General features: G+C 47.1%; 6 protein-coding genes across 6 annotated transcripts; 1 reads left to right on the top strand and 5 right to left on the bottom strand.

Annotated features, from left to right (window-relative positions):
* Positions 1-578: 578 nt before the first annotated feature.
* FIESC28_04531 (uncharacterized protein) lies at positions 579-2,016 on the bottom strand (the record flags this gene model as incomplete). The annotated part of the gene is made up of 5 exons (XM_031158678.1): positions 579-911; positions 962-1,305; positions 1,356-1,678; positions 1,736-1,744; positions 1,802-2,016. The coding sequence occupies 5 exons, from the start codon at positions 2,014-2,016 to the stop codon at positions 579-581; spliced, it is 1,224 nt and encodes a 407-aa protein (XP_031017256.1).
* A 465-nt stretch (positions 2,017-2,481) lies between these two features.
* Positions 2,482-3,163, bottom strand: FIESC28_04530 (uncharacterized protein; the record flags this gene model as incomplete). Its single annotated transcript, XM_031158677.1, has 2 exons — positions 2,482-3,076; positions 3,123-3,163. 2 exons carry the CDS (start codon positions 3,161-3,163, stop codon positions 2,482-2,484), a joined length of 636 nt encoding a protein of 211 aa, XP_031017255.1.
* A 445-nt stretch (positions 3,164-3,608) lies between these two features.
* Positions 3,609-4,648, bottom strand: FIESC28_04529 (uncharacterized protein; the record flags this gene model as incomplete). The annotated part of the gene is made up of 3 exons (XM_031158676.1): positions 3,609-4,003; positions 4,058-4,288; positions 4,330-4,648. The coding sequence occupies 3 exons, from the start codon at positions 4,646-4,648 to the stop codon at positions 3,609-3,611; spliced, it is 945 nt and encodes a 314-aa protein (XP_031017254.1).
* Positions 4,649-5,613: 965 nt separating this feature from the next.
* Positions 5,614-6,532, bottom strand: FIESC28_04528 (uncharacterized protein; the record flags this gene model as incomplete). Its single annotated transcript, XM_031158675.1, has 3 exons — positions 5,614-6,081; positions 6,131-6,396; positions 6,445-6,532. 3 exons carry the CDS (start codon positions 6,530-6,532, stop codon positions 5,614-5,616), a joined length of 822 nt encoding a protein of 273 aa, XP_031017253.1.
* Positions 6,533-10,115: 3,583 nt separating this feature from the next.
* Positions 10,116-12,289, top strand: FIESC28_04527 (uncharacterized protein; the record flags this gene model as incomplete). Its single annotated transcript, XM_031158674.1, has 5 exons — positions 10,116-10,346; positions 10,401-10,526; positions 10,578-10,661; positions 10,703-11,217; positions 11,290-12,289. 5 exons carry the CDS (start codon positions 10,116-10,118, stop codon positions 12,287-12,289), a joined length of 1,956 nt encoding a protein of 651 aa, XP_031017252.1.
* A 253-nt stretch (positions 12,290-12,542) lies between these two features.
* On the bottom strand, positions 12,543-13,366 carry FIESC28_04526 (uncharacterized protein; the record flags this gene model as incomplete). The annotated part of the gene is made up of 3 exons (XM_031158673.1): positions 12,543-12,821; positions 12,868-13,084; positions 13,131-13,366. 3 exons carry the CDS (start codon positions 13,364-13,366, stop codon positions 12,543-12,545), a joined length of 732 nt encoding a protein of 243 aa, XP_031017251.1.
* Between the last annotated feature and the right edge of the window lie 582 nt (positions 13,367-13,948).

Here is a 13,948-nt window from a genome sequence, read left to right as displayed (position 1 = left end):
AAATCAGCATAAATCGACCAACTTATTTCGTCTTTTAGGCTTTTGGGGTCAATTCTTCTGATACCTTGAGGGTAGGTACTAGTTAAAGGGAAAGGGATCAACTTTGGCACTTATCTGGCACTGCCAGGTAGGAGCAGTGAATCGGAAACGGTAGGCTGTTAATACTCAGTAGGCGGGCAGCATGGCAGTGACTTGCACTAGCTCTGCATAGGTACGTAACAATTAGATTTCTCAAGTTTTGCTACCAAACATCTAGAATAGTACAAATCACTACTAGCAGCTTCGGTGAATAGGTCTTCACTTTTGCAAGCATCGTCATATGGAACTGTGGAGTTTGGATTGGATTAATCAATGTTTGCATGCTATCATGAGAGATTGCTGACTACTTGTAACTGTATGTTAGGCAATAAGAAGATCAATACAAAATCGATACTAGCAATGAACGGTTGGATGACGGCCATGACACTGGCTAGTTGCTGTAAGGTCTAACAGTGTCCGTGCTACACTCGGTTGACCCTCCTCGCAAACCTCTACTTCCTTATCGCTTACCCGGCGCTCTCGGGAAAGCCGGATATTTCTTATTGAAGCCAATCTTGGGCGAGGATTTCGCTTGACGTGGCTCTCAGAGAAGGTTCAAGCTTTAACATGGCCGCAATTGCTTCGGCTAGCCTCGCAATTTCCTCCGTCGTGAACTCTGCCTGTTTATCATTGTCAAAGTAGGTTTCTTGTAGCCATTTTTGAAGCGTGAGGCCCTCATCCTTTTGAAGCGCGTCGTGTTGCATCATATGCCATTTGGTCTGCCACCTCGACGGTAATTCATCAGAGGCAAGCTCAATCATCTGCTCAACGAGAACAGAGGGAGTTAACATGACGACATCGAACGGAGGTTGCCCGGTTATGAGTTCGAAGATCTACGCCCGTTAGGTTAACTATTCGGTTTGAGGATTCAATGGATGTTTACCAGACAGCCAGCACTCCATACATCCACTCGACGATCCAGCCGGTCCTCAAACACAATCTCTGGCGCTTGTACAGGCAATGGGGTATTTAGTGTGCTTGGCGCATTGTTGCTAAAGAAGGCTTCTCCGAAGTCAATGATCTTAACTGATGGATTAGACAGCATGATATCTCTTTTGCGGAAGAAGGCAGGTCGAACAATCTGAGTTGGTACATTGGGCGACAAAGGCCCACCATCTGATCTGGTTACTAAACCTGTCTTGGGTTCCCCTAGCCTCGAAATGAAGTCTTGTTCGTTTAGAGAGTCAAGATCAGACACAACTAAAGCAAGGTTTCGAGTGTGCAAATCTGCAAGTAGGGTCAGTAATATGGAAGCGTCTGAGGCGTACAAGCCTTACCACCATGTCCAATATCGTTAATTGCGAGGAAATTGAGTCCTTGCAGCGCCTGTTTCGCGAATACTTTGGCAAACTTGGATGGAAGTCTGTTGTCTTTGCAGTGTAATTCAACAAAATCCGCAATATTGGGTCCTACAAGTTCCAGAACTAGACAATCGTGGGAACCATTGGGTCCGACATGGGTGAAATGGTCCAACAGTTGGTTTACATGAGACGACCTGGGATGATGTTTAGGTAGAGCAGACAGTGCCTCTAAGATCTTGAGCTCGCCGCTCTCTCCCAGCTCAGGTACCGTGATCTTTACTGCAACATAGCAGTCGCTCCTTGCAGAGAATTAGAAAACAGTGTTCCCTTTTCTGTTACAGGTAAACTAGACATACTTCTGGTCCCTTGCGGCCCAAGTGGTAGAATAGCTACCCTACCCTAGCTTATGCAGGATTTTATACCTTCCATTCTTCAGGGTATCGCCCAATTCAAGAGGATGATAGCCGCCTGGTCGATACCGGTATAGCGGTTCGGCATTAGCATTACAATTGTATGGTTGTGCTGGCCTCTGTGAATGATAATGACGAGTTGAACTGAGTCGCTGCATGGAGAAAGAAACAAGTGAGTAGATGCTAGTTGAAATGAGAGACCTTCTCGGAGAAATTGGTTGTGCCATGGTTGCCGCAAGTGGTGACGGTAGAGACCTAGCGCTTGCGTGTTCGTGCCTCGGGCCTGTCGGTTAGGCGCGTGGGCGCCTTCTATTCACTAAAGGGCCCGCCCCCACCTGCATCCCCCCCACAGATAAGCATTTGACTTAATCGCAAATCCATTTATGTCAGTTGCTACCAACCTCCCCTGAAACAAATGCCTGCTCCATTTGTCCAAGACGAAATATCTCGTCCGATGTACACTGATATTCAGCATACCGACGAAGACTCTCAGGAACAATTCCCACGTCACTCAGGCTTCGATGCCATTCCCTCTCAACGTAAGGATACACTGAACTCTGACCCAGCCTGTCCTTGACCCCCTGAAAAGATGCCTCCAACCTCTCGACACATGCTCCAACATCCTGTATTGCCGAGCCTATAACCCGAATAGACGATCTCACTTCGTGGAGAGATGATTCCATGTCCTCCTTCTAGTCGGCTAGATCGTTTTCCTCCTTCATTGCACCAATCTTCTCGTCATATATATCCGCAAAGGTCATGAGACCTTCTCTCACTGTGTTGATCACATCTCGGCGTTCCGCCTCGGGAAGGCCTTTCCGCAGTGGCTTCAAAAGAGCCACATAGACCCTCAAAACATCAGACCCAGCACCCGTCCATTCCATGTCTCTGAGTCTGTTTGGAGTTTCAACCATATAATGGCACTCTTCGACAGTATGGTTCAGAAGGCGATTGACCAGTGGGCACCATTTTGGTTGGTACAGGGCACACCACCTAGAGATCTGGACTTTTAGGTCTTTGGGTAAGACGGAAAGGATGTGGTCGTCCTTGACAAGCTTGGCGATTTGGGGTCTGAGGGTTTCCTGGTAGACTTCAGGATGCTGGCAGATTTCGGGATCGTAGAGTTGATGAACGAGATTTCCCATCTCTTTTAGGACTTGTTTCTGGGTGATTGTTTCTGCCTCAATTGTGGGAGGGGGATCGAAGCTGTCGACGGAAGAGACGGATCTTGTGTCGGAATGATGTTCATCTTCCATGGGCGAAGACATGACGAGGTGCGCGATACGACTTTCACTAGATTAGCTTGAGTTTGTTTGTTTTGAGGCAAGCTTACCGTTGGCTGTTCACGGGTGTTTTGAAAAAGAGAGAATTCATGTTTGGGACAAGGAGCTGCAAGTAATGAATAAAGGCAGGGTGGGGTCTCTGGTCTGTGAATCACGAACAATCATAATTGGACACTCGTTGCCAGTGCCTGTCACTTGAGTCGGAAATTTGATTTCTTAATGAAGTCACTCTCCTCCACTGAGTGCGTCTTTGTGAATCTGTTATTTTTGAAACCCAGAATCGAAACCCCTGTACGGTTTGTACCACATCCAAAGCACCACCGCGATTCATGCTTCTAGCCATCCCCCTCATCTAATTAGGTAGTAACTTAACGCGTGAACTGAGATACTATTGCAGCAAATGCTACTTGGAAGCATATTCTCCATTAATCAGAAACGGCCTGCGTATGCCACTAAAGTCAAGTTGAGTCTAAGGTACCATGAGACAACCAAATTCTTTCCATCCCTTGAGCTTTGTGCGTCCACTCGATTTAAAGTTACCCCATGCGTTCCGCTAGAAAGTCCTTCTCAGTCTCTTCCAGGTAGAAGATTTGTTCGTCGGTGCAGTCCTGATAGACCAATCCTCGCAGGCTACCTGAAATGAATCCATGCTCCCGGAGACTGCCCTTCCACAAGAGCTTGTAGCGTTCAAAGAACTCCTGGCGTGCTTGTACTTCATGGCGATCAGGCGCTGGTGCGGGAGCCAGGAGTTCGGCTTGCGTTGTGTCAGAGCGTGCGATTAGCTCTTCGTTGTGGTTGGTGAGGCCTGGCGTCTTGATTCGCATGTCTGAGTGTAGAGACTGGTCGTCCATCAGACGAATAGCTTCACGTATGTCGGCTTCGTAGATATTCACCGCGGGCGACTTGGTAGTGACGACCGTAAATCTTCTGTCTATAGAACTTCTTTAGCTTCTTTGCTCATCAATAGTAGATGTTTCTCTCTTACCAAGTATCTGTTCACTTCTAATCTCTGGTTTTCTCATCCCCTCATCGATCTCAATGATAAATGGTCCTCGCAACGCGGGAACCAACCTGGAGACCGCTACAGCAACAGATAACCATTGGATGGCGTTCCGTGTGCCAAACATCTCGATGAAGTGCTTGACCTCGCGACTTTCTGGGTCTAATGATTGGAGCCTCCGGAACAATAAAGCGGCAATGATGAAACCCAAGTCGTCTGACGACAGCGAATGTGTCTGTTTGCTTTTTTCAAGATACCAACGGCTTCCCCAACGTGCCCGCGAACAGTTGACCATCTATCATGTTGTTCTAATGCCGTCATCTTCAGCATCTTGCGTAACATGATTGCCTCGCCCATCCTTTCCCAAACTTCAGGAGCCTGTCTCTGCGTGAAACCGACTTGCTGAAAGATTTCAGTAACGATTTGCTCGCGTAGCGCAAGAGCTGTTCCTGTCTCAAGTTTCTTGGTAGGGATTTTGGTGCAGGCCTGGACAGGGAAATCAATTTGCCGAATGCCTAGGCCAGCGTTGATCTGACGCACAATCTCATCCCCATTTTCTGCTTCTTGTTTGACCATGTTGAGTTGCAGAGGACCATCGGGGACGATAACAGGGCGCCCTTCGATTTAGGCGCGTTTGGCAGGCTTCCGAGTGAGATGAAAGAAAGAAGAAAAAGAGAATAACGGCAGGCAGAGAGCTGGGAGAGGAAATGGCAGATGTGGAGAATTAAGCACTTTTCTGCTGCTAGTTGCTGCCAGTGACAGCTGCCTGATTTCCTTCGTTTGCTAACTTCATGGATTTTAGTGCTGCTGTAAATCGTTATCACAACAATTGCCCTCAGCCTCAGCCTGGCTACACCACTCTTTTTTAAATGGAGAAGGCCATCCCTTACGGATCTCTGCTCTAAGACCTTCAAAGTCCCAAGGAAAGCCGCTCCTTCAGGCGATATCAAAACGCCGTCAACACGCCGCCCGACAATCTGGTCGCCATGATCAGCCATTCGGCTATATAGTCTTCTAAGCATTTTCCCCACGTTGAGCCATGCTCTGAGGATGATACTTTATCGTACCACAAAACACCGTTGTTGATGGGTTTTGTATCACCAAAAAGAAGAAGCCTACAAAGGATAAGGGATATGTTCAACTATCAGCCAGAGGAGCCAATAACCTTGAGTATGTTTCATTGTGGTCGAAGGGGAAAAGGTTGTCCGCGGGGAGACACACGCCAGTCACCTCTGTGATAGGCCTGCCTGTCTTATTAAAGAGCGTGTTATAGAGGAATTACCCCAGGCAAACAATAGTCGAAAGAACTGCGATCAGATCCCTCGGTGCATTACATATGTGCCAGGCTTTATCGTGGCGTTTACGCTGGGCCACCGAAGTACCGCACTAACAACAGAGACAGTACTTGCTCCGTGGATTTCAAAAAGAGGTAGATATAATATGTATCTTTCATTATTATGTATCATCTATAGACTATATAAAACGCTCATGATATCTTCCTCTTCATTAACCCATTATTAATTCCATTTCATTAATCATATCTAAGCAGTCTTGATGCTTCCATGGTTGCCAGAGTGGTCACCATAGATATACTCGCGAACAGACTTGGTAGTGGGCGCATCACCACCAGCATAATCCACAATGGAAATGCTCTTGTAGTAGGCCTTAAAGGGGGCCTTGCTGAAATCAGTCATACCTCCAGCCCACTGGACAGTGCCTTCAGCAGCATCAGGACGTCCTGCACACCATGTGCCGAGCTTGATCTGCATGGGAGTCTGGGGGTAGCCGGATCCGCCCTTGGCGTCTTCGTAAGTCAAAGTGCGCACGACTTGGTCGTCAATGATCCAGTTGATGGCTGCGGGTGTCCATTCGATGGAATAGAGGTGGAATTGGCCGATGGGGTTGGCGACAGGGTGGAAGGCTCCGCGGTCGTAAGTTGAGACGTCGCCTTTGCTGAAGTAGTTGGATTGGACTTGAGCGTTGTCACCTCCGAGCCATTCCCAGTCAATCTAAACATGTTAATTACGCTCGACAATAATCACTTAGAATGCAACATACCTCATCGAGACAGTCAGACTGTAGAACAGCACTGGTAACTATACCAACACCAGAAGAGGCCTGCACTTCGATGTCGACACGGCCAAAGAGAATATACTTCCCCGTGGCAACGGTAGGAGCTTGGTTAGGTCCGGCGATGGTAAAGACAGCACCGTTGCCGTTGTGTGAGATTGATGTACCGGCGTCCTCTTCAAAAGCTGGACAAGCACCCTTTGTGAAGTCGCAGTGGACGGTCTCCTTTCCAAAGGCAGGATCAGCAGGGCAAACTGATGAATATTAGTGTTTGATTTGTTTGAAAGTGTTGTGGGACGTACCCTTTTCTAGAGGATTGCAGCTGGTGAAGGTCTGAGCTGAGACTAGAGGTGCCGCAAAGGCAAGGGCAGCGAGGGCTTTGGAGAACATTGTACAGAGTATGTATGTAAGATGTTGTGTAACAGAGGACAGCACGATATGGCTTGAGCAACTGTGATATATAGAGCAGATATGTAGAGAAAAAGTATAGATATCGAATAACCAATACAGAAAAAAAGAGGTTCTCACGCAGTTTTAATAGTCAGACTTGAGGAGGAGGCTGGTCCTCTTTGTCTACTGCAGGTCGTCTACCAACCTTCCCCCCTGTCACAGCCTCGGTCCCTTATCGATGGTCTGATTGATAGTCTCTCGTATTCTGGGTCGACTAAGCAACCCCCCCTGTCCGCAAGCCACCCTGCACTTTAGCCTAGCCGCTAGCCACCCCATATTTGAGACTCTAACCAGTACAGATCTTCACAAGGTACGCTGGATCATTAACGGGTTACGGCACAGAACACACTTCCAACGGAAAAGGCTTGTTGGATTAAAGTTTAAAAAGGTCAGTTGTGTATTCTGGTGGTTGGATGACTCTCCCGTCACCACAATACGAACTTCCCGTCCCGAGGGTCTAGGTCTAGATCTTACAGTAGCGGGGAGGGTTCGCTGCAGTAGTACAAGCAGCTACAGTAGCTTGGGTCTCAATATGCGTAAAGGGACTTGTCAGCGGAGAAAAGATTCCCTGCTGACGTCAGGATAAATCACGGGATGAGATTGCAGGGCTGTCTTTAGTTGATCTCGTCCCCTGTAAATCTTTCGTCTAGCACTTTGGCTACAGCACCCTGATCACCCAGTGCTCGTGTAGCGGGAACAGGAGATCGGAAACGGCAAGAGCTGGCCACGCTAAAACAAACATACGAGAACAGAAAAAAAAGAGAGGCTGTACCCATCTTCTTTCTGCTTCTTTCTCTCCGCTTTAGCCGTTTTTTTCTTTTTCTTTTCTGACAGCTGCATCCATTCTAGACTCGAGTGGATGCATCTCTTCTTCTGCTGCACCTCCTCTTGTGCATCTGTCTCTTCAATTACTTCCCCACATGCAAATGCCTATCATCTGTTTCACGCAATTGAAGATCTCGGTGATCTTTATTTCTCTCTTGAAGCGATGAACTGACTTGATGTCATTCAATTGATCGATCGATAAATGTCTCATCTCATCACTCAATTGATCAACTCATCACTTAATTCATCGTGAGACTACCTTGTCGCTTGTCTACTCGCCAAGGATACCAATAGCTCAGCTGATGTGATAGTTTGTACCCCGCTCGCAACATGCATCTTCAAGTCCCTTGATGCATACATCATAGACCCAACATGTTTGCTTGCAGTAGTCATCGACATTTGTAGATTGACCGCTTCCCCCGCTCTGGTAGAAGGATTGCTGATCTAAGCTGCTCAATACAATACCTTCCTCTTGAGGATATCACCACATGTAATCGCTGCAATGAAGATGCATGTAACCTCTGCGGTGGTCGTATCTCTATGCGAACAAATAATGTGCACTGCTCAATCAATGCGATGAGACATTGAACCGCACAAGTTCCTTAGTCAGAACGCACAAGGCTCAAAGGGAGGGGGAAATCGCAAGCTAAACCTCAGCCTCACGATCTAACAAGCCGTCGAGCAGGGGTACTCACATCGCTGGAAAAGGTACTTACAGACAAACAGACCCCCACCAAATTTGGCTGCGACAACGGGCACGACAATGTATGCCTTTAGCTGAGCTTATGTACCTCCGGCACCTTTCTGCCATTCTTCAATGGAGTTTTCAACCAGAGTCGTCCAGGGTCTGGTCTGGTCTGGTCTGGTTTGTCTCTTCCGCATACCCGGTCCCCCTCCCACATCCCATGACGCTCACGAGAAAAATCACACGTTACTCCAAGACAGACTCACTTCCACTGTTTCTATCGTGACTTTTCCATCGCCATCCCCGAGATAAAGGCAGGGCGCAGTCATTCTCACCTAGGTCTAAAAATACCCACGCACTTAACTCAACTAACGGAAACGGCCGAACTTGAGCGCCACGGTGGTTGACAAGACAATGAATGAGCCTCTTCCAAAAGGTTATTCTGACCGCTTGCATACCAATTGAACAGGAGGCAGGCTGAAATATCATTAGACCTGCATCAACGATAGGTAGGTACTGAAGTTTGTACAATGGAGCATTGCGTCTTGGCGCCGTGTGTATGTGTGGTTGGTTCCTGTCAAAAGATTGGCGAGGCGCTTTTTGGCGTTATTCCCAGCCACGCTCCAGGAACAAATCATCGAACAGAGCTCCAACATGGAGAATGTCAGCCAGCCACTTACAGCCTCGGAGCTGCAAGGGATAATTTTTCAAACGCCAATTTTGCAAATGATCGTAATAAACCAAGTTCAAGATGTATTCAAAATGATACTTGATTTACAAGGATTTCTTTCCAAGCAATCGTCGTATGGGAGTCAGCTCGGGCCATTCGTGCCTTTCTGAATCTTCTCTAAATCTTCTTCTGATACTAAGAGGGTCAAAAAGTCCCCTCTTGACTTTGTGAACAGTGAATGTGGCAGAGCAGAAATACTAGATCTGGAACTCGAAAATCCAAGCGCTCCTTCACACTCAACGAGTAGCCATCTGCCTTGATGATTGTCGGATGTATCTGTGATTGGATCCTTATCTTGGAAGACCAACAACAAGGCAGAGCTGACAAAAAGGTTGGTTGTTATTGCTGTTCAGACTACTGCTTGACAATTAGGAGAGGTGCTTCTCGAAGAAGAGAAAAACGAGTCTTGAACAAGAAGTGCAGTGGTTTGTTGTGAGATATCAACGTTTCATTCGTTGATTGTTAGTCACTCATCCATCCAACCCTGGACTTCGACACATAACTACCCCTTGCTGCCCAGCACTTGCTCGTCTTGAACGGTCTTCCCTTTGTGTAGAAACGTAGGATTCGTCACTATATGTAAGGGAGGCAAAAAGGAACTCCGGTACAGGGAATCGAACCCTGGGCTCCGCGGTACTGATCTCTCAAGTTATGAGAGCGCGAAATGTTAGCCACTACACCATACCGGACGCTAATTGGTTGATATTGACAACTCAATATTGGATCTATGACCCTCATATGATTGCTGAAGAGACACTGTGGACGTTGCAGATCTTGATAGCAGAGGAGGTTAACTCATTCACAGGCATAACGGTCTCGGGCTTCTAAGTTCTAAGTAGGTTTGAAATACTCTGAACGGTCAGCCTCACTGGCGTAGGAGAGTATTGTATAGTTTGCAATGCCCTATTAAAGATGACAATCTCGATTGATGGGGCACAATTCAACTGGCTGTACCGTTGTTGATCTGCAAATAGCTTGTTTATTGCAGCTTCACTTTAATTCGTTCAAGATGTGGCGCGCCAACTCTATTTCGGAAATAACCACAATCATAGATCGTCATTAATTATCAAACACCTACATCACGTTCTAGAACAAATCTGTCATAAAGCGGAGAGAAAGCTCCTTGAGGGTAATACAAGTAGCGTGCACCTCAATATGACGATGGGATGTAGTACGCGGCGTCCCTGACATCATCCACTAAAGTCTTGGCTATCTGGGGTCAATTCCCCAACAATGCTTGTTTTATCATTTTCGTATTTTATCATGCTTAGTTTATTGACGAGATGGAAAATACTGGTGAAAAGAGGCAGATTGCCGTCAATTTAGAGCATAGTACTGGCGGGACGACACTTCATACCCAGGTTCACCCATCTCTACCGACAGACAGAGATAAAACCCTGTCATTTGAAGTGACGGATACCGGGTGGGATAGGGATCAGATTCACCCAAAAGACTACGCCGTCGATGGTGTGAGAAATGAAGACGCATGGCTTCTCATACGAAGATTCAACAAGGTCAGGATTGCCCCAACTCTCACCAACTCTCAATGAGAAGCTAACTGGTGACAGCGAGTATTTCACCTCAAACATGTCCCGAATCATCCTGAAGATGAGTTGGATCTTAATGTGGCTGAAGACGAGCAATTCTCACCGAATAAGTTGAGAGCGCAGCTTGAGAGACTTTACATGGGAGCAGTGAGTTTTGAAAGACTTTGAGATGCAGGTTTCTGGTTCTAATGATTTTAGATACTTGGGTTCATCATGTTCAGACAACATCTCTCGCGCCTTCAATCATGGCGTGAACCAAGACGAACAGGTGCATTCTGCATAGTAAGTCACCAACTCCTCTGAGAATCTAACTAACAAGCAAGACGTATTTCACAGCTTGGTACTTGAACTTCCTCATGCCAACATTCCTCATAACCCTCCTATCAATCCTCCTCTCCCCAAAAATCAGAGATACTTTATTCCCACCTTGTCCACCCTCCCTAGTCCACTACCAAGGCGGCCACTTGATCAAACCCGCAGCAGGAATTCTAGGAACAACAGACTCAGCTACAGGCGCACCGGAAAATCTCAAAGGAGAAACCCTTGAGCGAGAGGCAAGTAACTTTGCAACAGGCCTCGTAGCTCTGTCCATCAATATCTTCGTCGATAAAGACCCTCAGCACGATGAATCGCAGCGGGGAGGTGGGAAGACTGCAAATTTACCAGATCCGAGAATCATGGCTACAAGAATCGCTACTGCGAAGGACAAGGCTGCTGGTATCGATAAGCCCTCGTGGGATAAGACGAAGTCGCCTATGCAGGAACTTATGTGGAGTCAGATGAGACCGCTCATGCATTGGATATGTCGGTTTTGCAATATCTGGGAACGAAGTGCAAAGTAAGTACCTCTTGTTTGATTAAGATGAAGCTGACGTTGTAGTTTGATCGATCCTACTGCTCCATTTTCTAGACGAGTTTCTCAGTATCGGATTATCAGAACTATTCTTCCTGTTCTGATACTATCGATATTTGTATCACCTTATGTTTTTTACAGAGTTGGTACATTGTGCTTTGGAATTGCTTTCTTTGGAAGTATTTCTTTGAGAACATCATACAACTTATCTAAATCTCTGATGACAAAGTATAACACCCATATCCATGATTTCAACATCGCTGACGTTGTTAGAATCGCATTCAAAGGAATTCCAACAGATTCCCAACTCACAATAACACTCCTCCGCAAAGCCGAGCGAAACAAAACACCACTCATACCACCACCCGCTCTTAAAGGGCCCCCGCCTGAAGAACCGCACATTCTAGACGATACTGTAATCAGTTCATCAAACAACGACACCCCTCTAGGCGCAGCCCCCGCCGAAATCAACGCCGCGGTACAAAAGGACACAGGCGTCATCCAAAACACAGGAGGCGATGATCACGAATCCAGCAAGTCGGGAACCGGCGGTAAGAGACGTGGCAAACTACTAAGTGTGGTTAAACCAATCGCTCAAGCAGCTGCAAAGACTCTTATCAGTGTTGATAAAGTACGCGCGAAAACGGGGTCTGAATCAGCTAAGAATCGCGTCGGGGCTACTTCTCCGCGTGAGGAACCGCCTATTGCGGGGCCTGTGGAATTTACATGTCGATATCGTGGTGAAAGGGGATTCGTATACCTCACCACGGACTCTGTATCACCTGCTTTATGTTTTTGCAAAAAGACACCAGCATCCCCCGATGTACAACCAGACTGGATCATCCCTGTTTCTGAAATCATTACCCTGAATAAGTACTCTGGGTATGGGGCCAAGGCAAAGTTAGCTGCAGGATGGGCTTTAGAAGAAGATATTCATGATGGATTGGAGGTTGTCGACGGGATGGGGAGGGGGTGGCTTGTTACGGCTTTGAGTAGGAGGGATGAGCTTTTCAATAGGCTTTGTGCTGTTGGGGATCAGAAGTGGGAGATTTGGTGATGGAAGTGAGATACTCTTGAATGATTTTAGCTGTGTTGGATCTACAATACTTGCATTCTTTAACATACCGCCGTTCTCAATCGAGGATCAAATAGTGACCTTATTATCAACGTTAGGTCGGCATAAGTCAGTTCCGTGATGAGACCCTGGGACCAAAGTCCCGGTCTCGTTACTATCTCGCCTATTTGGTTTCTGCGCGAGATCATCACGTCAATAAAATTGAAACAATCTGAATATATTCACTAAAATACAATTACCCCAGCTTGACCAACTCCTTCTTTCCAATCTCCGCCATTTCCGCATTCGACAAGGTATCTTTGTTTAATCCATTTACTGCTTGGTTCAATAGCGCAGCAGTCATCTCAGCCCGTCCGATACTGGGGACGCTGACAATCATGTGGGAGAAGAATCGGAACGCTTGCTTTACAATGCCCATATCTGGATCCGTGATCATCCCAGATTTGGTGACGAGCACCTGCATTCTTCCGTCTGACAATTGCGCACGCTCAAGGATTTGCTTCTCCACTTGGCCCTGAAATATTGTTAGATCTGCTTGTTGGATGGGAGAGGTAACATACACGAAGTAAACAGTAGTCTCCCAGGATCCATGGTTTCTTTGCAGGATCGCGCTCAGCGTTGGAACCGCTCACGTATATAAACCTCAGAGGCTCAGGTTTCCCTTCGCGCGGTAGCTTGGCAAAGGTATCAGCCGCATAAAGTGCATACTCATAGCAAATCATGCGGACTTGATCCCAAGTATACTGCTTCAACTTGGCAGGAGTGACACCAATAAGCCTGCTCTTTGTCAGCTGTCATCAGACACATCGATCGGCAGGTTTACCAGATGCAGGCGTCTGCTCCAGAGATCTCATCCTTGACATATTGAGGATAGCTTTTAAAGTCGGAACAACTGACGGACGTAAATTTCTCCTCGATATCGGGGGTTCGTAGATCTTCAGCGAGCTCGTGGTCGCGACGGGAGAGGGTGACAACTTTCGTGATCAGAGGGTGGAGCAGAGCTTGGCGGACTACTTCTTGGCCGACGAAACCGGTTGATCCTGCAATAACGACCTTCATTGTTGATGGAGATATTAGATAATGATGAATTAGTGCTGGGAATAAGGTACTCAGTGATTCGGGAAAGATCAATTAAATGTGGAAATATTGAAATGATCTTTAGGACTGGGCCAACGACTTATCTATGCTGGGCATTCCCTCTGACGTCGATTCGGCACATGCAAAAAGCGCCTCGATTATGAAATCCCCTGCTCTGTTGCCATCAATTTGCAGGACTAGGCAAGATAAGATGTTGCATGAAGCCAAATTGCCGGAACCGGGTGTGTTTGGCTTCGAGTGGCCTGGAATGTTGGACCGGATTGGGTAGGGATTGAGAGATCCATAACTGCAGACATTCCAAGGTGCTTTGATCGTGTGCAGAGATCGACAGGGTCCAAAGATTGATGTTAATGGAAGCATCAAGTTGGACCTTTTGGACAATGGCTTGGTCATTTCCTTTTCATGTGCTATGGTGCGCGACGGCAGGCGCTGGCGACGAGCAACTGCAGCTGCAGTTGAGCTAAGGCAGGAACTCCGCCCGCTACCCTCTTCCTGCTTCAATTGACTTGCCTCAACACAATTTTCCACTCTCACTCTTCTTCT

The sequence above is a fragment of the Fusarium coffeatum genome (assembly GCF_003316985.1).
Source record: "Fusarium coffeatum strain FIESC_28 chromosome Unknown BRIP53273_contig_95, whole genome shotgun sequence".
In the NCBI taxonomy this organism is placed as follows: domain Eukaryota; kingdom Fungi; phylum Ascomycota; class Sordariomycetes; order Hypocreales; family Nectriaceae; genus Fusarium; species Fusarium coffeatum.
The sequence above is the reverse complement of the archived record's forward strand: the minus strand, read 5'-3'. Positions and strand labels throughout refer to the sequence as shown.